Here is a 26,256-nt window from a genome sequence, read left to right as displayed (position 1 = left end):
CCCTTCACGCTGACGTCACACAAATATGCGGCTTCACAGAACTGGGCTTTTTTCCATGGGGCCACATATTTGCGTACCTGTCTTTGTGCTGGGAGCGCAACACCACCACTTGTTCTTTCCCTGAGCACACACTGTACTCATCCTCTGTTTAAACTAACAACTCTTGAGCATGCATGGTCCAAAAAGGTGACCTCCGATGATGGCTTGACGCTGAAAGGCGTAAGATGTGGTTGAGATTGTGACGTCACTCTGCACAGCCTGCTAGCTCGTGGCTTGACAATATTGCTGGAATATGCGGTGCACATTTGACTGAGTGAGTAATTCTAAGTGTCAGGTAGACACTCATACAATGTAAGTGTAACTCTTTTAAGTGGCTAATACATTTTAATAGTTTTACACTATTAGCACTTCTCTCTTCCTAATATATGCATACGAGACGGGATCAGAACAGATTATTATTCTATGTATGGCTGGAAAGGAAGATCGTATGCCTAAACTAGAGATTTTGATTGCTTAAAGAGACTCACATATTTTGGGATGGTATATATAATTTTTTTTTATGGACCATGCATGCCTAAGAGATGTTAGTTTAACTGCTGCAGAAATACTGCTACAGGGCGTGCAAAATCGCGTAAATTTGCGGCCTTTTGCAGCCATTTGTGGGAAACAAAGTACATAATTTTAATTTGGGTACAGGGTCGCATGACTGCGCAATTGTCAGTTAAAATAACGCAGCTCCGTATCACATAAAATGGCTTGGTCAGGAAGGGGCATAAATCCTCTGAAGGAAAAGTGGTAAAGGTTTGTGCTCAGGGAATGGACATGTGGTGGTGTGTGGTCACAGGTGATTCAATTATCACATGAATTTGATGGTATTATTGAACTGAATTAGGATGATATATGGTAAACACCGACTGTTCACATATAATTGATCACGTTTATAGAAAATTATTTTTAGTATGCGGTTACATTACACAAATTTTATATCTGAGACTGTCTGTCTTTTAGTAACTGCAACTCACCATTTAATTTAGATTTATACCATATGTCACTGGAACAGACACTTATTTATGTATATGTGATTATAACCTGCGCAAAGGACTGATCAATTAGACTGGCTGCTGCTTGCAAAATCACAAATGTGTATCGGTGAACAAATGCGTGAGTGCAAACATAAAAAATTGCTGCGCTGCCTCTCCCAAAAACTACTTTAAATAATTAATTAAATAAATGAATGAACTCCCTACTACACAAAGAATCCCCACAAATGTGCCTGTGCTATAATGCCCAGTGCGCTGGCAATTATATCCCTCCTCTCCAGTGACTAAATCCCAAATAAACTAATAAGTAAATACAAGGTGCTTAAATGACAATAGTGCTAAAAACAGCACATACTGTATACAATGCCATGAAACTGTGTATACAGTGAAATTGTGTAAAACAATATATATATATTAAAGTTCCAATAATTGTGCAAACATATAAAGGTTCCAAAAAAATTTGAAAGTTAAAAAAAAAAGAACCCCCATCCGCATCCAGTGTTGTGAAGTGATACAGCAGTAAATCTTCTTATTCATACCAATTCCCTGTGCATAGTGCTCCCCCTCCAGAGCCCCACTCAGCACAGATAATTGACCAATTGGAATGGTAGGTCAAATATCGCATGAGATGTTGCAGTGCTCACCTGCAGGAAAGTTGGCCGTCTGTGTGGTCTTGACACCTCTATACACTGATGACAGACTCCATAATGGAAACACCTCTAGATCAATCGTTTGTGACAAAACTCCTCCAGAATCTCCACAGTACTCCTCCACCACCATCAAAACATCAAAGGGAAACTTCCATAGCGTAACACTGTATTTATTAGGTAAAAACACTTAAAATTGCACTTACATTAAAACCATGTGTATGGCACTTTATATCCCACCAAAAAGCAATTCCTTCTCAGAGGACAGATGTAGCTCTATCAAGCTCGCTCTACATGTTTCATCATATGACGTCATCGAGAGATATTTGACCTACCATTCCAGGTGGTCAATTATCTGTGGTGAGTGGGGCTCTGGAGGGGGAGCACTAATTGGAGCACTACGTACAATTGCTATGGATAAGAGGATTTACTACTGTATCACTTGATATTCACATCAGATGCAGATGGGGGTTTCTTTGGGTTTTTTTTGGAACTTTCAAATTTTTTTGGTACTTTTATTTATATATAAATATATAGCACATGCACATTTGTGGGGACCCTTTGTGTAGTAGGGAGTTCATTTATTTATTTAATTATTTCAAATAGTTTTTGGGAGAGCGCAGCAATTTTTATGTTTGCATTTATTTATGAATATAATAGATTGTTCAGAAATAATAAAAATGCTGGCTGAGGCTGAGAAGTAAAATGTGTATCCTGGCTGGTTGCTATAACTATCACAAATAGTACTTATTTCACACACATTCAGGACCTCTTTACAATGAAGAATTGGGTGCAATTTCTAATCGATACTATTTCATGAATTGTACAGTCTCTGTTGTCTTATCAGCCTACGAATGTCTTTTTCTTGCAGCACTTTCATTATTGAGAAGCAGCCACCTCAAGTGCTGAAGACACAGACTAAGTTTGCAGCCACAGTACGGCTTTTGGTGGGTGGTAAACTGAATGTCCATATGAACCCACCTCAAGTCAAAGCCACCATTATCAGTGAAGTACAGGCCAAGGCTCTGCTGAAGAATGAAAACACACGCAAGTAACTATTGACAAATGTCTTCTTTTTTTTTTTTTGTATAAATGTCCCTCTCTCCTGTTAACCATTTTAGCCTCAAAGATCCCTTCTGTTACCCCTCTCCTCCTAAGCTCATCTGTGCTTTCATATCCTTTTTTGTGATCTATCCCAATCCTTTTTTCCTCCTATTTCATATATACAGTATATCCTCTCCTTGTTTCACTCGTGCCTGATTTTCCTTTTATATTGCCTGTCCCATACTTCTCATGTGCCATAATATACCTTGCTCTTTTATATTTCTTCTGAGCCTCAGTATTCCTTCCACTTTCTCACCTGTGCCTCGGTATTCCTCTCACTAGTTTTCCCCTAATCTCACCTGTGCCTCAGTATTCCTCTCACTAGTCTTCCCCTAATCTCACCTGCGCCTCAGTATTCCTGTCACTAGTCTTCCCCCTAATCTCACCTGTGCCTCAGTATTCCTGTCACTAGTCTTCCCCTAATCTCACCTGTGCCTCAGTATTCCTGTCACTAGTCTTCCCCTAATCTCACCTGCGCCTCAGTATTCCTGTCACTAGTCTTCCCCCTAATCTCACCTGTGCCTCAGTATTCCTGTCACTAGTCTTCCCCTAATCTCACCTGTGCCTCAGTATTCCTGTCACTAGTCTTCCCCTAATCTCACCTTTGCCTCAGTATTCCTGTCACTAGCCTTCCCCTAATCTCACCTGTGCCTCAGTATTCCTGTCACTAGTCTTCCCCTAATCTCACCTGTGCCTCAGTATTCCTGTCACTAGTCTTCCCCTAATCTCACCTGTGCCTCAGTATTCCTCTCACTAGTCTTCCCCTAATCTCACCTGTGCCTCAGTATTCCTCTCACTAGTCTTCCCCTAATCTCACCTGCGCCTCAGTATTCCTGTCACTAGCCTTCCCCTAATCTCACCTGCGCCTCAGTATTCCTCTCACTAGTCTTCCCCTAATCTCACCTGCGCCTCAGTATTCCTGTCACTAGCCTTCCCCTAATCTCACCTGTGCCTCAGTATTCCTGTCACTAGTCTTCCCCTAATCTCACCTGCGCCTCAGTATTCCTCTCACTAGTCTTCCCCTAATCTCACCTGCGCCTCAGTATTCCTCTCACTAGTCTTCCCCTAATCTCACCTGCGCCTCAGTATTCCTCTCACTAGTCTTCCCCTAATCTCACCTGTGCCCCAGTATTCCTCTCACTAGTCTTCCCCTAATCTCACCTGCGCCTCAGTATTCCTCTCACTAGTCTTCCCCTAATCTCACCTGTGCCTCAGTATTCCTGTCACTAGCCTTCCCCTAATCTCACCTGTGCCTCAGTATTCCTCTCACTAGTCTTCCCCTAATCTCACCTGTGCCTCAGTATTCCTCTCACTAGTCTTCCCCTAATCTCACCTGTGCCTCAGTATTCCTCTCACTAGTCTTCCCCTAATCTCACCTGCGCCTCAGTATTCCTGTCACTAGCCTTCCCCTAATCTCACCTGCGCCTCAGTATTCCTGTCACTAGTCTTCCCCTAATCTCACCTGCGCCTCAGTATTCCTCTCACTAGTCTTCCCCTAATCTCACCTGTGCCTCAGTATTCCTCTCACTAGTCTTCCCCTAATCTCACCTGTGCCCCAGTATTCCTCTCACTAGTCTTCCCCTAATCTCACCTGTGCCTCAGTATTCCTCTCACTAGTCTTCCCCTAATCTCACCTGTGCCTCAGTATTCCTCTCACTAGTCTTCCCCTAATCTCACCTGTGCCTCAGTATTTTGATTATCTTTGTCCTCCTAATCATGTCTGTTGATCATGGTTGTCTCTACAGCCTGAATTAGCCAAATTTCTTCTGCCCATCACTGCTTTTATCTGAATTAGCTTCTTTTTTTCCCCAGATGTTCATTTCCATGTTCTGCCACTGCAAGTTGCATATTGGTCTATCACTATATTGTGCTGTAATACATCACAGTGTGTAGTGACCAGTGTTGCTGACCCATATTTTTTTTTGTTACAGTGAGAGCAGTGGAGAGATTCTAAACAACTGTTGTGTGATGGAGTACCACCAGGCTACTGGAACACTCAGCGCTCACTTCAGGAATATGGTAGTTTCTAACAGTTGCTTTGTTGGTGAAATATTCACATCATTGATGAACCATGGCTCATACTTCTCATGTTACTTTCATTATCCTATAAGCTGTATTTCATCATTATACTGTCTAAGCACTTGCTGTGTTATCCACTTTCCAGAAGTATAGAGTTATGCAATGGGCATGTGATTTATATGTAGTTCTTACCCCCGAAGGAGCCTCTGCTTCTCATGTCCTCTGTTCCTTTGCTGACGACTCTGCAAATGGCACCATGCCCTATGACACACCTGGCTGGATTAGGAGCATTTATTGCAGATATATTTGTAGTACCCTGATGGCCAAAGAGATAAGGACAATAATGATACAAACAATAGCAATGTACAGCAAGTGGGTGAACAGTATCAAGAAATATACTGTGGAAAGCAAACAGTTGGCATAGAGAGCAACCTTTCCTAAACCCTATATTGGGGCAATCCTACTAAAGAGAGTTACCCCACCATAACATTTTTGAAGTCTATAATATACCTTCTCTCTCTTCTACTGGCCTGCTCACTGGGGCCCAACTCTTATGTTGGAACGCTCGGAATAATGTCCCTTCAAGCACCGGTAAAGGCATTGGCTCTGTGATCCTTGCAGGCTACGCTGTTCTTCTTTGTCAAGGTGTAGTGGAGTTTGGCCAACTCCTCTGATATCCCTCTGTTCCCTGTCAGCAGCATACCGGTCAGGATCTTTGTGTCCTCCCCTCATCAGGCAGTAGGCTCCATCAGCATTCCTGGTACTCTATGGTGTTCCAGAATGTCTGCCACTTTCTCTCTCCGTCTTAGGTGTGGTGGTTAGTGGCCTGCTGGCAGTCTGAAGTTCACTTCATCCCTCTGAAGATTCTTTGCACACTCCTTCTCCTTTTTACCCGAGAAGAACAACCAGAACTCCACTTCCTCTTCTCAGAGCTCTCATGAATATGGGGTTTATAGTTTCTTTGCCTGTCCACTAAGTCTGGTCAGTCTGTAAAGAATTTACCTCTCACAATCCTCCATTGCTTCCAGCATTCCTAGCAGTCCATGTCCTCTTCCTTATTCCTATTGTGTAGAGGACGGGCTTTATGGTGGCTGTACACAGTTCTACAATAAGAGTTTCTTCTTACAGCTGTGCTGTGAATCTAGAATCTGAATGTAGTCTGCCACTGATCAGATACAAAATCCTTTCCACAGGAGTATTTGTTATTTCTCCACTATGTTCCTCTGCAAACATAAACAAGGGTAGCAGCAGACAAAAGGAAACTGCAGCTTCTCCTTTTCTGTCGGTTCTGCAGACCAGGGCTACATATAATTTCAGTTATATATTTACCATTATTATATCATGTTTTACATTTTCCCTATGAATTTTTAGCATTTATCTTCAGCTCGCAAATGATGATGTCTTCTACTATATAGCTTCCCTGGCTTAGTTGATGCATATGTGTAGGCCGTTGCCATTATGCATAATTAAAAGTGAGTGCAACTTCACACAAACTATTTGCACATTATTAAGGTGCTTTAGTTCAGAGCAATTTTCTCAGGGACTCTAAGGGCTTCTCATGGCATTGAGGTTCTCTGAGGTTCTTATGGATTAGTTGCTTCTGTCCTGAGCTTTTCAGGCATTCTGTTCTTCAGTTCTGAGTTTCTTAGGTAGTCAGAGCTTTTGTCATGACCTTCTCAGGCATTCAGTGCTGCAGTCCTGAGCGTTTCAGGCATTCAGTGTTTCAGAACTAAGGTTCTCAAGGGTGCTTCAGTCCTGAACATTCTTCATCTTCTTAGAGTCCTGAAATACACAGATATTTGATTATTCAATTTCAAACTACTCAGGCTTTCTGTTTGTCAGTCTTTACCTTCTCAGGGTTTCAGGGATACCTTTGGGTCAACCCAGGACATGTATGCAGGTAAGGATTTATTGCTGTTCTCTGACTTTCCCAACCTGCATACTTTATCTGGGCTCAAAAGTATTGACAATAATTTGTCAGTATAACAGCCAAGAAGCTTTAATTTGCAGAAAGGGGTTGGCAACAGCAGTCCCATTATTTCTGTCATAAGTCTCTTTCAGGCAATATTTTAGACATTATGTTGGTTGAATTTAAGGGGGAACGAGTATAAAGGGGGAATATAAAGGGGGAACGAGTCTACTACCTCGTTCCCCCTTTATAGCATTATGCTGCTGTCTGTTGTCATTTTTAAATAACTTTCACTTAAAAAAGCCACATTTTCCTTCTTTCTTTTCATTGTCTATTGAGGGGCACAGGAATTCAGAAGCAGTCAAGTTATGTCTTCTACCTACACTGGCAACCAGTAAAATTGTAAGCCAGCCCCTGTATAACCCCTCACCAACCAGCATTCCTCCGTTTTTTTTCTTTTTCTTCCAGGAGGTTGGAGTTTCTTGGGAAATGGGTTTTTTGGATCCCCGTAACGTTGTTTTTTTCCTCCTCCTCCTTCTTTTCACCAGGTTCTGGCTTAGCTTTAATTTTTTACTCTATTCTGGGTATTGTATTCCTGTATGAATTTCTGAACATCTTAACTTAATACATTTTAAGTGTAGCTCATTGCACCTATATGCATGCATGTTCTTTGCTGTTATTCAACAATGAAGTGTACATCTTTGTTGTATTATGCTTGATGTTAGATGATATACTTGGTTTTCTGTACCTGCTAGGTGATTCTATGTACTGTATATGCCTAATACAAATTTATTGTTAAAGCAGTTTGGCTATATGGTGTGCTTACTCAATACATTAAAAATCAGCTGTGACACAGCTCCATGTTTTACTCTCTCTCTCTGAAGACTTTTTGTATAAGGCCATTAAAGCTGACGCACTGGGAGTTACCCCACTGTCTATGCCATTGGATCCTTTTTTTAACCGCTTTTTAGACGCCCTATAGTAGAACTACTGCTACAGGGTGGCAGGGCTGCGCAAAATCACTCTTCTATACGTGATTTGCATTTCCGGGTAGGGAGTGCGCGCTGCCATTAGCGGCTAGGGATGTCCATCACCGGGTCCTGGCCAGAGATTACCTGCCGTGTAAAGCTGACAGGGGAGAGACCTGTGTGTAAACATCACAGGTCTCTCTCAGCAGAGAAATACAACGCAGCAAGTCTCCCTAGTAAAACACACACAGCACATAATGTTAAACAGCGCACAGTTAACCCTTTGATCGCCCTAGATGTTAATCCCTTCCTACCCAGTTCCATTAGTACAATGTCAGTGCTTTTTATTAGCACTGATCACTGTATTAGCGTCACTGCGGATGTCAGGGGCAGTTAGTCAGTTCCCCCCAGTGTCAGAATGTCCACCGCAGTCCCGCTATAAGTCGCTGATCGCCGACATTACTGGTATTTAAAAAAAAAAAAAAATTCCAGTATATATACCGCCATTTGTAGACACTATAACTTTCACATAAACCAATTAATTTACACGTATTAGGATTTTTTTGTAGTAAAGACATGTAGCAGAATACATTTTGGCCTAAATTTATGAAGAAATTTGATTCTTAAAATTTTTTTTATTGGATATGTACTATAGTAAAAAGTTAGAAAAAGTTGTGTTTTTTTTTTTCTTTTTTTTCAAAGTTGTCGGTCTTTTTTTGTTTGTAGTGCATAAAAGATGCAAAGGTTATCAAATCCCAAAAAAGCAAAGCTCTATTGTGGGGAAAAAAGTACATACATTTCATTTATGTACAGCGTTGCATGAACGCGCAATTGTCAAAGTATTGCAGCGCCATATGGCAAACAAATTACCTGGTCAGGAAGGGGGGGGGGGTAAATCCTCTGGAGGGCAAGTGGTTAAATTTCCTTCCAATGCTGCTATTATAGCTGTAAGGGTTAAAGAGTTTATCCCTTTTTGGCATACACCACACTCCACGTCATCCAAGTGGACATCAGCCAAAACCCCCCTGGACTGCTCAGCATTTATGGCTCCCAGCAGTGCCATTATCTCTGCAGTCTGATCAGGCGTTCTCTTCCTGGACTGGTCAGATGTCGGATGTAGCCCAGAAGGTGTGTGGCCCAGCAGCCAGTGTATGTGCCCCTATCTTTTTTTTTTTTATCTTTTATGAGTTCATGATTATTTTTTCAATACATTTTCAGTTAATTTAAACTATTACATGATCAGCCTTTGCAATGTTCTCTCTAAGGAGTAAAGAGGAACTTCACTTTTTGAAAAAAAATAATCCCCCTCTGGGTGATCTAGTTACATTGCAAGGAGTTTATAAAACTTTATCACAAATTCCTGCCGGTTTCCACCCTGAAAAAAAAGCTATTGTACTATATCCTTTGTATACTGATTTTGAATTGGAGTGACTAATTCATTTTCACCACCTGGTGCACTTTCTGTGTTCTGATTTAGAAGAATTGCAGTTTCTTTCTCCTTTTACCAATGAATAACCCTTAAGGAGTATGTCACTAAAAATGACATGTTTGTTGCAGAGGATGCCTAAAACCTGACCTGAATCCAAATGCAGTTTTTCACCCAAGCAGTAAATTACATTTTTGGGGGCATTCTGTACACAGGCTGTATACAGAATGCCTCCAGGTTGCCATATTGCATTGATATTTGCAGAAAATGACTGTGCTACAGTTTAAAAATGAAAGGTACAATATGGCTTGTATAGCAATTGTATATACTATAGTATTGTTTTAATTGCTATATTTTATTTGCTACAAAAGTGGAGTTACCCTTTAAGACTTAGCAACCGAACAGCCATATAATCTACTGGGCAAAGTGACGTGTGTGCTCCAAGCACTCCTTCCCCCAAATACTCAGGTTTGTGAGTTTGCCTCATATTTTGCCCCAGTTGCATTACCACTATGCAGAAGCAACATGTCTTCTCTAAGACACAGAGAGGAAGGACAGTAACCTAAGCCCATGCTCCACTAGTAGTTTTGGGGGTACTTGGTATCTCCAGAAGAATCTAATGTGCCTGTGATCTGGAACCTGGGACCCTTATTAAAGGAGGCTTCCTCAGCTCCATTGGCTGAGGCCTTTTTCATGTCCATTCTGGATTTTTTAACTGTTTGTGCTCAGCTGCCGGAGAATTCTGCCTGCAGAGACTCAAAGCATGCCACAGCGCCATCACCTGCAGAGTCTGTGACCCTCCTGAGCCCTTGAATCACACCAGGCATGCAGGCCCCTATAGCTGGCTCAGATTTATAACCCCAACAGTCTATCTCTGAAGAGGCTGTTTTATAGGCACTGCAGTCTCCTGCCATTTACTCAGAGCATAAAAGAGGTGGTTTCTTCCCAGGGTGTCCAGTATGCCAGGGTATCCCCATTCTGTGAGCTTAAGTCTTGTTCCTCAGAACAGTTGATACCCACTTTGTCAAGGGATCCCACTGTGATTTGACTTCCTTATCTTGACTTTGTTGCACATAGATGCTGCAAGACTTTGACCTTCGAAAAGCTTTGGCCTGGTCCCTCCACTGAGTGACGTTGAAAGTTCTACTCTCAACCAAATTGTCTTCCAGAGAGACAATGTATTGCCCTTTGTTTGTTCTCAATCAGTAGTCTCCACTCCAACAGAAGAGGTTTTTACACCTGAGTGCTCCTGCTGAAGGGCTCTGTTTTCCCCTGGATTGTCAGACGGCAGTACACTCTGGGATCCTGCTGTTGGGGATAGAGTATGTCCGGAGGCCTTCGTGGGATCTGATCACCTGGAGATAGATCCTTATTCTGTGGCTGATCCACAGCCTCTTGGGGAAGTTTCATGAGATCCCTTTCTTGGTTTTGTATTTAATCAGATGAATATTCTGGGCAGTGTGGCTAGGGTTCCTGCCCTTCACTCTAAGGCTCTGGATGCTTCGCTAGAACAGGGCTGGTTAGGAGATTTCTAGATCTCTGTTCTGAATCAAGGTTAGGCGAGTCCTGCAGAGCTAGTTTGTTAGGCCCCAGAGACATCTTTTGGGTGTGGATGGGTTTTTGCTTCCTCTTCTTTAATTAGTGTTCAAGTGTGCCAGTCTGGGGTTGTGAAATATCTTCATCCCTGCCTACCCTTGTAGGGATACATCTTGTGCACCCTACCTCCTTTTCTTCACCGAGGCTGACTTCACAGTAGGAAACCTTGGGTTTTCGATCAGTCCCAGGGGGCATTTAGCTATGCTTATGGAATATAATGCTCATATTCTTTGGATATCTCTTACAAGATTGGTTATCTGGCCAGTCAACCTCATTAATATCATGGAACCTTTCTTCTTGAATCCTGAGGGTTGGGAGTGTAAGGCTTGGGTCTTCACGTGTAGACTTGCTTATCTTCTCTTATAGATCTGTTTTTATTTAAGATTCCCTTTGGGGACCTGCGCTTCCCTTTGTTGTTTTCTGTTGACCACATCATGTTGGTCTATTTCTTCCTTATCAGGTAATTATGCTGTTACACCTGTTTTGGGGTTTTTTTGGTTTCACAGCCTCTCCCTGGTGCAGGCTCAGTTCTTTTTGGGGGAGCCATTTAATGGAATCTTAAAGAACATGTGCATCAACTCACACATCATTGTCTTCACAATTTTGGAACTTTGGGATCCACATAATCTTTCTTCACAGTAAACAACACATTCCCGCTGTTCTAAAAAATGTATATATATTTGTGATATTTATAGTCAAATGAGTATAATGATTATAGTATGCATCATGTTTCTTATTCTGTAGCAAAACCAGATAAAATAAAAAAATGTAATGAGATGAATGTTTGCATGACTTTTTTATTTTCCTTCCTGCAGTCTCTAAAGCGGATTAAGCGTTCCGACAGGCGGGGGGCAGAATCTGTAACAGAGGAGAAATTTACCATCCTATTTGAGTCTCAGTTCAGTGTGGGTGGAAATGAACTAGTGTTCCAGGTCAAAGTAAGTACTCGGTGGTTCCTGTGAGACTGCCTTGTATTTTTAAAGGATGGCTATGCAGCTTTGAAGGTGCAGTTTAATGTTATGCATTCCAGTACCAAAATTCTGTAGCTGTATGTAATATTTCCAAATACCTTCACTGTCCGCTTCTAGCCACCATAGTCTGAGTAGGACATGAATTTTAGCAATGTAATTTGTGGGAATTCATATCAAAAACTGAAGCATTCTTTAGAGTACTGTACTTTAAAACAAAACATACAGCTTGTATAACAGGTTTGTATGTATACTTCACACATGATTTAATGAGTAGTTTTTTTACATTATAATGTACTTTAAACATTGCCCAAATCCCACAGGATCTTACTGGAGAAGTACAGTATGAAAGGTAATTTACCTGAATTTTACCAGTAGCAAAAAGTTGTCGTGCCTGACCCATATAAATTGACCACATGTACTCAATTGACATATATGGCATATTGTAATCAGATGCAAAGAGCAGTGGTGTGCAGAAATTCAGTTTTCATTAGCCTGTCTTAGACTGCTGATGTAGATTTTTTTCTTTTTCTTTTTTTTATGCAGTTAGCCTTTGTACTGCTATTAAGTCCATTAATGCTGATATGACCAAATTTGGAAGTCCTCTATGTCAGCTATCTAATATTTCAACATATTTGTAAGTGAAAGCAATAATTCTAGGGCCATAATTAACAATTAACTCTAAACTAATGAGCCTAAAGGCTCTTAAAGCATTGCCAATGGAGACTTTAGGTACCTTACTTTTTGGGATACCATGGACTCACTCAATTTTTAAGACTTGACATATCTGGTATTTACTCTACACAACCCCTTCTTTTTATTTTACCAAACTTTGGTTATATTATTGTGTTTGTACTAAAATTAATTTGATATTTTTTCCTGAAAATATGCAATTGATATGTAGTGGTGCAAATATTGTATAAATTGCAACAACCATCTTTGTGTTCTACAGGGCCTGTGCTTTTATATTATGTATAATAATCTAGGGATTTAAAGTAATTTTGTATCCAAAAATGCAGATTTTGACATGTATGCAAAACATGAAAAAATAAATGCTCTTGACAGGAGTTGGTTAATCTCCTCCTGCTCGCCATATAAGGAAATGATGGGCGCAAGGCGGTTCTCTCATTCTAGGAGAACGTCATATGATATCCTTCCACTCTAACCGCGCGTGCTCACCCCCGGGGGCGCGCAGCACGGCAATCGGTGGTGTGCTGTGTCCCTGGGACAGAGTGGATCACCGATCAGTGGAAAGAGTCAATGACTTCGGCTCTGTCATATGATCAGCTGTGTCCAATCACAGCTGATCGCATGTAAATAAGGAAATGCCGGTTATCAGCATTTCTCTCCTCACAAGCTGTCACGCTGGCAACTCATGAGGAGAGCTGGTAATTGGCATTCCTCAGAGGGGACATCTACACTGATCATCAGGGCACTGATGATCAGTGCCCTGATAATCAGTGTAGCCCCATCAGTGCCACCGGTCATTGCCCATCAATGCCACCTGTCAGTGCCGCATATCAGTGGCCATCTGAGCTACCTATCAGTGCCAGTCAGTGCTGTCTGAGTGCTGCCAATCACTGCCACCTAACAGTGCCAGTCAGTGCCTCCTTTCAGTGCCATATAAGAGTACTGCCTTTCAGTACCCATCAATGATGTCTGTGAATGCCCACCAGTGATGCCTGTCAATGCCCATCAGTGCTTTCTACCAGTGCCTCCTCATCAGTGCTGCCTATCAGTGCAGCCTATCAGTGCCCATCACTGCAGCCTCATTAGCGCACATCAGTGAAGGAGAAAAATTACTCATTTACAAAATTTTATAACATAAACTAAGAACAAAACTTTATTTTTTTTTTATTTTCAGTTGTTTTTGGTTTATCAAAAAATAAGAAAACCCAAAGGTGAATAAATACCACTAAAAGAAAGCTCTATCTGTCTCAAAAAAATGATAAAAATTTCATATGGGCAGTGTTGCATGACCGCACAATTGTCATTCAAAGTGCTACAACACTGAAAGCTGAAAATTGGCCTGGGCAGGAAGGGGGTGAATGCCCGGTAGCCACGGGGTTATAGAGGTTGTAAAGGCTTAAGGTTTTTTACCTTCATGCATTCTATGCATGAAGGTAAAAAAAAACCTTTTGTGTACAGAAGCCCCTCTTAATACTTATATGATCCACATCACGATCCAGCAGTGTGCACAAGAACCTCAGCTCTCCGGGGAGTCTGGGGCTGAGACAGCATTGGCTTCCGCTGCTGTCAGTCACAGTCAATGAGTCAATGAGGAGAGGGGGCAGGATCGAGTCACGAATCTGTGTGTGAATAGACACACAGTGCAGTGGCTCATCTGCAAACCTGCTTGGGTGCCCCCATAGCAAGCTGCTTGCTCTGGGGGCAGAAGGGAGGGGCCATTAGTACCAGATGGGCACCCGAGAAGAGGATTATCAGGGCTGCTCTGTGCAAAATCATTACACAAAGCCGGTAAGTAATTACATGTTTGTTTTTGTTATTTTTCATTGCCTTTTACTATTACTTTAATAAAATCATACCTCAAATAAACAGAGATTTTTTTATCTTTCTGGAATTCAACTTTAATTGCATTCTGTATATTTCAGACATTGTCTCTCCCAGTTGTGGTCATTGTACACGGAAGCCAAGACAACAATGCCACAGCGACAGTTCTGTGGGACAATGCATTTGCTGAGCCAGTAAGTGACCACTTTGTGCAGGTGTTAAACGAGTAATATGTCCCGTATTCTATGTATTTAATATTATGTGACATATATGTTATTAAACTATACATTATACCAAGACTCAAAGTTCAATACAAACCTAATGGAGTACTTTGTTTATCGGAGTGCCTTTATACAGAGAAAATATTTTTTTAATTAAAAACCTTGTTTGTAGATATATGAGAAGAGAAGCCCCTTTCATCTTTTATTTGGAGAACATAAACAGAGAAGTAAAACTTGTTTTCTAATTGGCTACTGCACTTTCAGCATTGTTCTTTGACACATTAAACCGGGGGTTTTCAACTAGAGTTCCTCCAGAGATTATCAGGTGTTTCTTGAGCATTGAGCAGTTTCTGCCTCTCAGATAAGTTTTCACTGACACCATTGATATTTGTAGCTAACTGTAAGAGGGTAATTCTTCTCACTGACCATCACACTAATGGATCATAGATATAGTCATTTTTAAAAGTGTTACCTGATACCACAAAGTTAAGTCCTTTTTTTTTTTTTTCCTAATACTTTAAAGTAAAACACTAACCCAAGGATTCTTTATTTAACGTGACTATTCAAAAAGTTACAAACATTTTTTAGCTTTAATGGATAGCAAGTCAGAAATCTTAAAACACTATTATATTGTATAATTTACTAACTTATGTATATCCTAAATAAGCATGATGCCTATACTTTAAAAAAGGAAAAGAAAAAAAATATACATATAAGTAATGGGTATTCCCAGCTCAGAGCCTCTCTATAAAGGCAATAAAGATATGGTGCTTGTCGAGTGTGCATTGCAGAGCCCAACCAAATTATTTTATATTCGCTAAACTTTTTTTACTAGGACAAAAAGTATATCAGTACAGGACGTGAGGGAAAATGTCCAACTAGAACAGAGACAACTATAATGAGTGATAATCAGGTTGTGTATGGGGCAGGACCAATTTCCAAAGTTTATATCAGCTCTGATATGAGGATGGGAACTGTATGTGTGGTGGTGACTTTGCAGTAGCAATGTACAAGTAATGCACTTGCATACATTATATTATTGGTGACCTGCTTGAAATCCTCTGCTTTAACTACAACTTCAGTGCTAACCTTTTAAAAGAATATATAAGCTCCACATTTCCTATTCCTGATATGTGCCTGCTGCACCATATGCTTGTATGAAAAATGATCCTGTTCTCTTTGTATTGATTCCTTTGTGTGAAATTCCTGGTGTTCCTGCTAGTCCCTCTGCTTTCCTATTAAAACTGACCACACTAGGCATAAGAGCACAGCGTGGTCAGGTCCCCCCATGTATATACATGATTTTACACTTCAGTCTGTAAAACACAGCACACACTTAACCCTTTAATCACCTAGATGTTAACCCCTTCCCAACCAATGTCATTAGAACATTGATCAGTGTATATTTTTAGCACTGATCACTGTATTAGTGTCACTGGTTACCACAAAGTGTCAGTTAGTGTAAAAATGTCCTCTGCAATATTGCAGTCCCGCTATAAGATGCTTATCACCACCATTAGTGGTATAAAAAAAAAATCCAGTATATGTCCCATAGTTTGTAAACGCTGTAACTTTTTTGCCAAAAATGTGTAGCAGAATACATTTTGACCTAAATTTATGACGAAATTTTAGGGGTTTTCTGGATATTTTTTATGACAGAAATAAGAAAATATCGTGTTTTTTTTTTTTTGTTTTTTTTTTTTTTAAATTTCTCAAAAAAAATTTTTTCTCAAACTTTTTTTTATAGCGTAAAAAATAAAAAGCGCAGAGGTGATTAAATACCACCAAAAGAAAACTCTATTTGTGTGAAAAAAGGACATAAATTTAATTTATGTACCATACTGCATGACCGCGCAATTGTCAGTTAAACTAGTGCAGCGCTGTATAGCAAAAAAAATGGCGTAAACTGCAGTATCTATACCATAGTTTGTAGACGCTATAACGTTCACACAAAGCAATCAATATACACTTATTGGGATTTTTTGACCAAAAACATGTATGTTTTTATTGGATATGTTTTATTGTAGAATAATAAAAAGGGTTTTTTTTGTTTTTTTCAAAATTGTTGGTCTTTACTTGTTTATAACACAAAAAGTATAAGCTGCAGAGGTTATCAAATACCACAAAAAAAAGCTCTATTTGTGGGAGAAAAGGACATAAATTTAATTTGGATATAGTGTTGCATGACCGCGCAATTGTTGGTTAAAGTAATGCAGCACCATATCGCAAAAAATGGCCTGGTCAGGAATTGTGGAGCTGAAGAGATTGACCTGAATGGCTTATTTTACAAGCTGAGGGTTTACATATTTTAAAGTCTAACACCAGGTTTAATTCTAATCTTCTAACCCTCCACCTTCTTGGGGAAAATGTTGAAGCAATATGGAGAATAGGAGATTTATAAAAACAAAGCTTTGAATTCGTCACCTGTATGGCAAAAACATGCTGTGTTTCTCTGAGCAGTTGTTCTGCTTCCCATACATCTTTTGATTTAAATGTAACAACCTCTCTTTGCAGGGCCGAGTGCCATTTGTAGTTCCAGACAAAGTTCTTTGGCCGCAGCTGTGTGAGGCTCTGAATATGAAGTTTAAGGCAGAAGTTCAAAGCAACCGAGGGCTCAGTGATGAAAATCTTGTGTTCTTGGCTCAGAAACTTTTCAATAACAACAGCAACCACAAGGACGATTACAACAACATGACAGTGTCCTGGGCCCAGTTCAACAGGGTGAGAGGCTAAGTGAGATCTTATATTCCAATCTGGACTGGAGATATTAATAGAAGGTCACAGTCACATCCTGTGCCCAGTTTATGGGTCATGTACTCAGTGCTGGCTCTCATTCAAGGTTATTCTATTAGTTTTGTTGCTGTAAATATAACTAAAGAGCCAGTGACCCAAAAGCCCAGGGTTTCTCAGATCAAGATGTGAATGTCCACCAAACATTTTTGATGGTCAGGAAGCAATTCATACTTTTCCTCCATGCCTTCCATTGCAGAGTGATTTACTATTTTACAAGCCAACTATGGTAAATCTGCGCTGAACAGGTCAGGAGATATAAATAGTCAGAAGCTAGATAAGACCTTGTATACTGTAATTAACCACTTGCGGCCCACTAACAGTACATATACTGCTGGTGGATGGCACAGCCAGGCCGAGCAATGTACTAGCATGCCCCCTGGGGCACACAGCAGCAGGATCCTGTGCCAGATCACGGCAGCTGGGGTATCATGTGATCGCTATGATTTATCATGGCAATCACATGATGACAATGTAAACAAAAAAGTCTTGAATGGTTTCCATTCATGATTGCTTGCTTAGTGTTGTGAAGCCATGAGTCGCCCACAGCTATCACATGGTTCCTCATACCCTGTACCATGTGATTTAGCTGTAGCCAATTACAGCATGTCAACAGAAAGCAAGCTGTCAGGAATGGAAAGCCATTCATGACAATTAAGTATTGCATATAGCAGTGAACAGCAAACATCACTGCCATAAACAATAACCGTGTAAAAAAAAAAAAAAAAAAAAACAACACTGTTCACTATGGTGACACTGAACTACTGATGAAAGTAATTTTAAAAAAAATGGCTGGAATAAGAAAAAAAAAGTGAAAAGAAAAAATGGAATTGAAAATAATTTACATTTTTTTAACATGTCAGTCACCAGTCAGTATAATCACCGCCAAACCAATCATATGATGACGCTGTACTGCATTGGTGACAGTATGTTTAAAAAAAAAGTGAAAAAAAAAATTATTTTGACATAAAATTAAAACTTCAAAAAACTTGCCCTGCCTTTTACTTTAAGGGTCTAAAGAAATGAGATCAGGACTGATCAATTTTCAGATATATATACCATAGTTTATGGACTCTATAACTTTCACACAAACCAATTAATAAACACTTATTTGGCTTCATTTTACCACAGAAATGTAGTAAGATAGATTTTGGCCTACATTTGTGAAGTAAGGTTATTTGCAAAATTTTAAAACTGAAAACTAAGAGGGGGCAGTGTTGCATGACCAAGCAATAGCCAGTTAAAGTAGCGCAGTGCTGAAAAGCAAAAAAAGGTCTCGGTCTTGAAGGGGGTAAAACCTTCCCCAGGTTACGTGGTTAAGCTTCAACTTGTATAGAGCGGTATATATACAGATGGAACTTTTTTCAAGGCATTTAAGTTTTCTGCTAGCTTTAAACAGCTTTGTTGAAGCCTTTAAAAGCACCTCTCAGCTCAGATTTGGTAAGGTTTAAGCAAAACTTAATAGATTTTTTTTATTTAAAAACTGACATGTTTGTAGCAGAAGAGACTCTGTATGTGTTTTTTGTGTTTTCTTTTACCATAAATGCTTTTTGCAGCTTTTGTTGTCTAATTGTACATTCAGCCGCACATGCACAGCTCTCATGTACAGTCTCAGCATGCTGTGAGTGCTGGGGGGAAGTAACTTTAATGCACAGGCATTAGCCCAGCCATTAAGATGTTCTAAGACTCCAAATCTAGAAGAAAATCAGAAGAAGCTGGACTTCCCAGCAACAAAGTGAGGAGGGGATCATGGCCATCTCGGTGCAGGTGGAGGGATGCATTGCAAGTGAAGTGTGTTGTAGAATGTGCATATATGCTGAGAATACGTGCACATTTTTGCGAGTATAGTTCCCATATAAACATGGAACTTAACATAGATGTGAACACTGCACCGAGTGGTACCCATGTTTAGGGCCCTGTGCGATCAGGGACTAAGGTCAGGAATGCAGGTGTTTGGATGCCACAACGTACAGGATTCAGCCCACCCACCTGCAGTAGACTTTGACAGGCTGTTTGCATTGGGGCTTCACGCTGCACCTGTCTCCCCTGGGTGCACTAAACGCTGGGAAGAACACACTGCTCCTAGATGGCCCCATATGCAAGGGCCAAAATTTTCACGATTTACTTTTTTTTTTTTTGAAAATTTTTATTTTTAGCTGTTACTTTAAATATACTGTTGAGGGGCTTCAGCACTGCTGGAAGTTTGTTGGAAAACCGCAGCTTGTTTAAAGTGACAGCGCTTCTATTTAGAACTGTTTAACATGTTATTTGATCTGAAGTTTATATGAAGACCTCAAAAAGCTGCTTAATGCTTGTTGAAATCCTTGCAAATACTGTACTTTGCTATAGGTTTACTGTATACATTGTTTTTTTTTTACATTGGCCTTTCATGAGCCTTGGGGGACTTCAAAGACATAACCAAACCTGCGGGTGGGGGTATGTGAGAATTGCACCCCTGCCTGCTCTGCATCCAGGTCTCCTAGAGTAGAATGAGAAACATTGTTGATTCATCTCATTGTGCAGGTGAGTGCAGAACCTGCTGATGATATGTGTTATCATCCATTCAAAAAAAGTATCAAGTTCTGTTTATTGAATGGCTGATGATACATATCAGTTCTGCCTTCAGCTGCACAATAAGGTGAATCTTATTATGATGAATCAACATTATTATGTTTGTTATAGTTAAAAGCTGCCATACTGACATAGACCTTGAGATGCTGCCAAATGTTGCAGCATAGTGTAAAATGTTCATGTACATTGTGAGCTGGTGCAAAAGGAAAGGTTTACCGTGATGGGCAATTCCACTGAACAGGAAATCAGCTGTCTGTATAGAAAAATATCACTTACAGTATTTAGAGGTCCAGTATTTCAGAAATCTCTTCAGTTCTGGACTATATACATTTCTGTAAAGAGTATCTGCAAATGATAATCAAACCTTTCTGTGTAAGCCAACTCTTAAGTTCACAGGTTTGTTCCCTAAGTGTCCCTGTCACTTGTACACAATAAAAGGGGTACTTTGTTGGACTGAATGGTTAAAGGAACACATCAGATAGGATATGTCAGATTATTCATATGGAAATGACATGGGTATACTAGGAGATTCTGATGGTTTTATAGGCTGCATTGTTGTAGTTCCCAACCTGTTATATGTAATGGGGGAGATTTACAGTACTAAAACCGGTGCAGCTGTGCATAATAACCAATCAGCTTCCAGGTTTTATTGCCAAAGCTGAACTGAACAATCTGAAGTTAGGTGTGGATTAGCTACCATGTACAGCTGCACTAGATTCTGTGTGCGCCAGTTTTAGTAAATCAACCCCAATGTGTTCCTACATTGTACATGCTGTATATCTAATCAGGTGGTATGTGGACGAGACTTTTTATTCTTTCAAATGTGGTGAACTTTAAATTAGCAGATGAAGGCTGGCCCAAATTCACAGGAGGCATAGGAATATCTTCTCCAATCTAAAACTGTCATGACACCCTCCATTTGAGGTTTGTCAGATCTCGTCAAAAAGGTATTGGCATACACTTTACCAGCCAATATGGGTTAGTAGATTGGTTTTGGACACTATACAGTAGGTCCACTTTAAAGGATTAGTTCACCTTATCACAAAACATGGAAAAGTGAACTAACTGGGAACACCCTTCCACACACTTGGATGACTATCTTTCACTGTCCACATTAGCTGATGTATTGGTTCAGGCATTGAAAGCTGCGCTTTTCTGCACCTTTCTTTCTTCTGTGATGCTGGAATGGCTGACCATTTCCTGTTCACCACTGCGCACATTATGCTGCTACACAATCTCAGGGCTGTGCATTTTTCAGATGCCCAGACTGCTACACCAGCAGGACCAGGGGTGTGTGGAGGATGTAGTGAGTTCACCTTTTCATTTTTTTTGTTAAGCTAGCCCTGATAGTGCTTTGTGTGTTAATGCTTTGTTTTCTGTTTACCCAGGAGAACCTGCCTGGCTGGAATTACACATTCTGGCAATGGTTTGATGGAGTGATGGAAGTTTTGAAGAAGCACCTCAAGCCTCATTGGAATGATGGGTATGCACAGCCTTGACAAACTATTTCCAGACCCCTCTCCAGTACATTACTTTCCTCACCTTTCTTTTGGGCTTATTCAGGCTTATTTGATAATGAAAAGTAGTAAATACAGCTGTCAGCTCTCACCTTTTAGGAATCTGACCTTGGAAAAGTGAAAGCTTGTTGTTTTAACTTAAAGTGTAACACCAGCCAAAACTTCTTTTTTTTTTTTGGGATAGAGTGAGAAGATAAAGAACTTCTGTCAGAATCTATTGCTGTCTGTGTCCAGAGAGATTGCCCTGCACTTTGGTCAGCAGGCACAAACCAATAAGAAAGTGTAAATCCCACCTCTAGCAATTGTCACCACAATAGGTGTCCCTACTGGAAGATATGACCTCTGTTCTCGTGACAACTGTTTAAAAAGACATACCTTTCAATTTCTCTTCCAGTGACAATGGTCCCCAGGACAGAGAAGTTAGGTCTCCCCAACAGGAACATAGACAGTAGTAGAACTGGACAGAGGTTCTAAGTCTTTTCTACTACATCCAAAACTAGAAAAAAAAACTTGTGGGTGGAGTTGTAATATAATGCACATGCACTTAAGATTGCTCCTTTTGATGTTTCCACTAACTTAAGCCAGGCTTGTAGTAGCTGACCTGTTCTTGCCACCTTCATTTTGTCTGCCCTGTGTTCAAGAATATTTCAGTTAAAGCTGAACTCCAGGCAAACAGCTAAACACACAGATGTGCTACATATATTCGATTTCATTACTCTGTCAAAGGATTTATATTTCAGTGCATCCAGCTCCCAGATTTACACAGCTTTGCCTGGCAGGGCCAGAGACCTGTTTTTTTATGCTGTAACACACACAAGTCTAGTCCTGTGACCCTATGACTGGACAGAGAAAGGTGAAGCAGTATACTGATGTGTTCATCTCTCTGTCACTCTGCTGTCTCCTCCTACCAATGTGTTCCTTGTTAGCACATGAGGACTGCAGCACAACCGATTGGCTTCTTGTGCTGCTGTTTCCTCTTCTAGTTTGAGTTCTGCTGTACAGTGGCTGCTGGAGGCGGTTACCCATATATGTTCTTACACTTTATGGGAGGGCATGACCAACCACCATAATGAGTGGCTGCAGCTGAAGAGTCTCCAGCTAAACCCACCAGAAGGTTCCATCCTGCAGAGCAAGTTCTGAGTTTATGATACTCTGTATCCCTGTCAGGTGTGTGTGTTCGAGCTTTGGGGGGCACACAATAATGCAGTATAGCTGCCTTTGTTGTGGAACAGGCCACAGGGTCCCAGCTAAGCCTCCAATTTTGAAAAAGGCCAGGGAAAAGGGTCCTATAGAAAAAAAAATAAAAATATCAAATATGTGGCTATTTGTGGACTTCGGTCTGGAACTAAAAAGCAAAGAGGATCATTCATTGAAGTGAACACACACTGCACAGTGATGGTGTACTCCATGATGTATCCAATGAGGCATCTTGTCCTTGATGATGGCAGGGCACTTTTTTTCACCTCTCCAAAGCAAGCCATGGCTTGCACTCCACTACAGCTTCTGCTCTATCTACCATGTAAATCATATCAATTATACGGCATAGATCAGAGATTTTCAATTGGGAATGCCCATCTTTGTTAAGGAACCACCTGTTCCTGATTGAAACGCTTTGGATCTGAGACCAGTGGTGGTCACAAGGTAGGAAAATTCCTTAATAGCAGCGCTGTCAGTTGGCTTATCTATAGCCAAGACCTGGCTGGTAGTGCACACTCTCATTTTCCCCATTCCCAAGCTCCACTGATCTGTGCACTACTGTTGATGTTATTTGCCTTATAGATAGTGATTGCCTTGTGATGCTTAGATATGATTGTTGCCTTTTGAGCTATATTATTGATTTCACTTATGCACTGTTTACTGCTTACAATTGCAGTGTCTTTGATGTGAATTGTCTGGCAGATAAAGCGGTTCCCTTGAGTTGTATGGATATGATTGCTGCCTCATAAGCCCCCGTAATTGCTGATATTGAGTTTAATAATGCACTATTATGTATAGTATAATTAACGCTTTACTTGGATTGCTAATGCAAGTCATTTAATCATTATGTCGCAGTCTTATTTATTTATAGAGGACACACCATTGATTTAATGCAGCAGAATTACCATTTGAGTCACTGTGAGCACAACCTAAGTTTTTTTTTTTTTTTTTTATTACAATTATTTCTCTTGATCTTTGTGAGGATTGGGTTGTTTAGGGACAGCTGCAGACTAATCGTGTTGATCATCCTTGTGCACTGTGACTTTTATTGACTGTCCTATCCATTCTACTCACATAGTGTGGATAGTGTCAGCACACTATTTAACTATGTCTGATGTGCACTTGCCATACGTTTGTTGCTGCCAGATATTTTGTAGACCCATGTACTGAATGTGTACTATTGCATTTCCTGCAGTGCTTCTTTGAACACATATGACTGATCTACTTTTCACCATTTACAGCCTCTTTGATTTAAGGGAGAGCCTGAGGCCATTTGGTGCATGTCTTGCGGTTATATTTATCTACAAACTCTGTGCCAGTGTTGCCAACCTCCAGCAGCATTTTTTATACTGGCAAAACATGGAAAATTTACTGACGGAGCACTTTTTTTTTCACTGACAACCTGGAAAATGACATTAAAAACTAAGACAATTAATATTTAAACAGTATAAACACAATATGGAAACACTGATAATACCCATAACAAGTAATTTGACTGGTTTACACTTACAAAGGTCACCAGAGCGCATGACACATTATCAGTCCCTGATATGTACAGACAGTTGTAAAATCACAGATTTTTACAAACGGTCCCTACATTTACTGACCGTTGGCAACTCTGCTATGTGCTCAAAAGGAAAACAAAAGCAACAGTGTAAATAGACTAGTGTCAAATTAAAATATAATGATCGTTGATCTTCTATGCAAAATTACTATATGATCTTTAGGATCCATGCACACTAGCGTTTTTTTTACCGCTTTCCGACCGCTCTATAACAGAAATACTGCTACAGGGTGGCAGGGCTGCACAAAATCACGTGTATATATACGTGATTTTGCATTTCCAGGAAGGGGGCGTGCGCACGCACTGTACCTGTGCCTCCAATGGCAGCTTCAGCTGTCGATCACCGGGTCCGGGCAGGTGATTCCCTGCCGGCAACCGGAAATCGCTGAGTATCACTGATGGGAAAGAAACATATATGTAAACCTTACAGATCTCTCCCCTGTCAGCTCCTGCACACTGCTTTTCTAACAAGCAATGTGCTGACACTGTAAAACACAGAATACAGTTAACCCTTTGATCACCCCGTATGTTAACCCCTTCCTGCCCAGTGCCATTAGTGTGTCAGAGCTTTTTATTAGCAATGATCACTGTATTAGTTTCACTGGAGATGTCAGTGACAGTCCCCCCCTCTCCCACAGTGTCAGAATGCCTGCTGCAGTCCTGCAATAGGTCGCTGATCGGCACCATTACTAGTATAAAAAAAAAAATTCCAGTATATATACCGCCATTTGTAAACATTTTTTTTAAGCAAAGACATGTTGCAGAATTCATTTTGGTCTAAATTTATGACAAAATTTGATTTTTTTTTTACATTTTTTACTGCACATGTTTAATAGCAAAAAGTCAAAAATATATTTTTTTTTTCTCAAAATTGTTGGTCTTTTTTTGTTTATAGTACAAAAAATTAAAAACGCACAGGAGATCAAATACCACCAAAGGAAAGCTCTATTTGTAGGGAAAAAAGGACATAAATTTAATTTGGGTGCAGTGTTGCATGACCACGCAATTGGCAGTTAAAGTAACGCAGCACTGTACGCAAAAAATGGCCTGGTCAGAAAGTGGGGTAAATCCTCTGGAGGGCAAATGGTTAAAAAAAAATAATTTAGTTATTTCATAATTGATGGTGAGGGATAGTCAGATGGGCATGTATGTATTGGTCAGCACCAGCAGTCGGTCAGAAATGCACATTGCTGAGTATTTTCCTTGTGATGGGAGGTACAGTTTAATCTGTGCCAGCTTCCAGGAAGAGGACAGTAGTTCACACATGCATTACATTCAGTAGTTTTGCCAGGCAGTGGGGCATCTTGTAAATATATGTTCTGTGGTTTATAATGGGAGACTGGAGAGAAGGTGGAGATCATCCAGGAATAAGGCACCAATCTTCTTTTGCTAAGGCATAGTGACCTGTGATTCTATACAGACTGCATATAACACCCCTATATAAGGTATAATATCTACAGTATCTTGTGCTGCTAGATGTATTCCCTCTGTATTTACACGTGGAGCTGTACTCCACTGCTGTGACTTTTTTTTCTGTATCCTGACTTTTTTTTACTATATTCTTTTTCTTTCCAGGCAGGAGAAGAATTTCCATATCTGTTCCTAAATGTTGTGTCATTACTTTTGCTTTTTTTTTTATTACAGGGCAATTTTAGGCTTTGTTAACAAGCAGCAGGCTCATGACATGTTGGTAAATAAAAGGGATGGGACTTTTCTGCTGCGCTTTAGTGACTCGGAAATTGGGGGCATCACAATAGCTTGGAAGTTTGAGCTACGTAAGTTTCTCATGAGTTTTTACTAAACAGAACTCCAAGCCAATGTATATACAGTATATATATATGTATATGTTTGCTGTTTTATCTGCCAAAAGATTTGTAATTCTGTACAACTAATTTCCACTGGCACATTGCAAAACAACTATTGACGCCTTTTTTTGGGGGGGTACGTAAACCAAGCAGTTATTACACAAAATACTCCAGAACATCAATTTTTATGTAGTATACTTGATGGACCGCATCAGCTTGACTACAACATAAAACAAAGGCTGCTATTGGTGTCTGGGCTCTTGCTAGGCAGATGCATGCTGTCCAGCTGACAAAAAAAACTAAGAGGAGTTTTAAACATTTGGATCTAGATATAATTTAATGATATTTTAAGAACATCACATTTAAAAAGTTCCAAACTCATCTGCTGTCCTAATCTGTCTTT

The 26,256-nt window shown here is 40.2% G+C and overlaps 1 protein-coding gene across 1 annotated transcript in view; it reads left to right on the top strand.

The window, feature by feature from the left end:
* Positions 1–26,256, top strand: part of LOC149451455 (signal transducer and activator of transcription 5B) — a 333,063-nt gene that overhangs the window by 292,160 nt on the left and 14,647 nt on the right. The window contains exons 11-17 of the mRNA XM_089690636.1: positions 2,559–2,738; positions 4,723–4,810; positions 11,525–11,647; positions 14,290–14,382; positions 16,924–17,130; positions 21,159–21,253; positions 25,693–25,823. Of these exons, the coding sequence (XP_089546762.1) occupies positions 2,559–2,738; positions 4,723–4,810; positions 11,525–11,647; positions 14,290–14,382; positions 16,924–17,130; positions 21,159–21,253; positions 25,693–25,823 (917 nt within the window). The remainder of the gene's footprint in view (positions 1–2,558; positions 2,739–4,722; positions 4,811–11,524; positions 11,648–14,289; positions 14,383–16,923; positions 17,131–21,158; positions 21,254–25,692; positions 25,824–26,256) is intronic.

This window comes from Staurois parvus, unplaced genomic scaffold, assembly GCF_062004578.1.
Source record: "Staurois parvus isolate SC_StPar_1 unplaced genomic scaffold, SC_StPar_1.0 ptg000538l, whole genome shotgun sequence".
In the NCBI taxonomy this organism is placed as follows: Eukaryota; Metazoa; Chordata; class Amphibia; order Anura; family Ranidae; genus Staurois; species Staurois parvus.
Note: the sequence above shows the minus strand (reverse complement) of the source record. Positions and strands in the feature narration are given on the sequence as shown.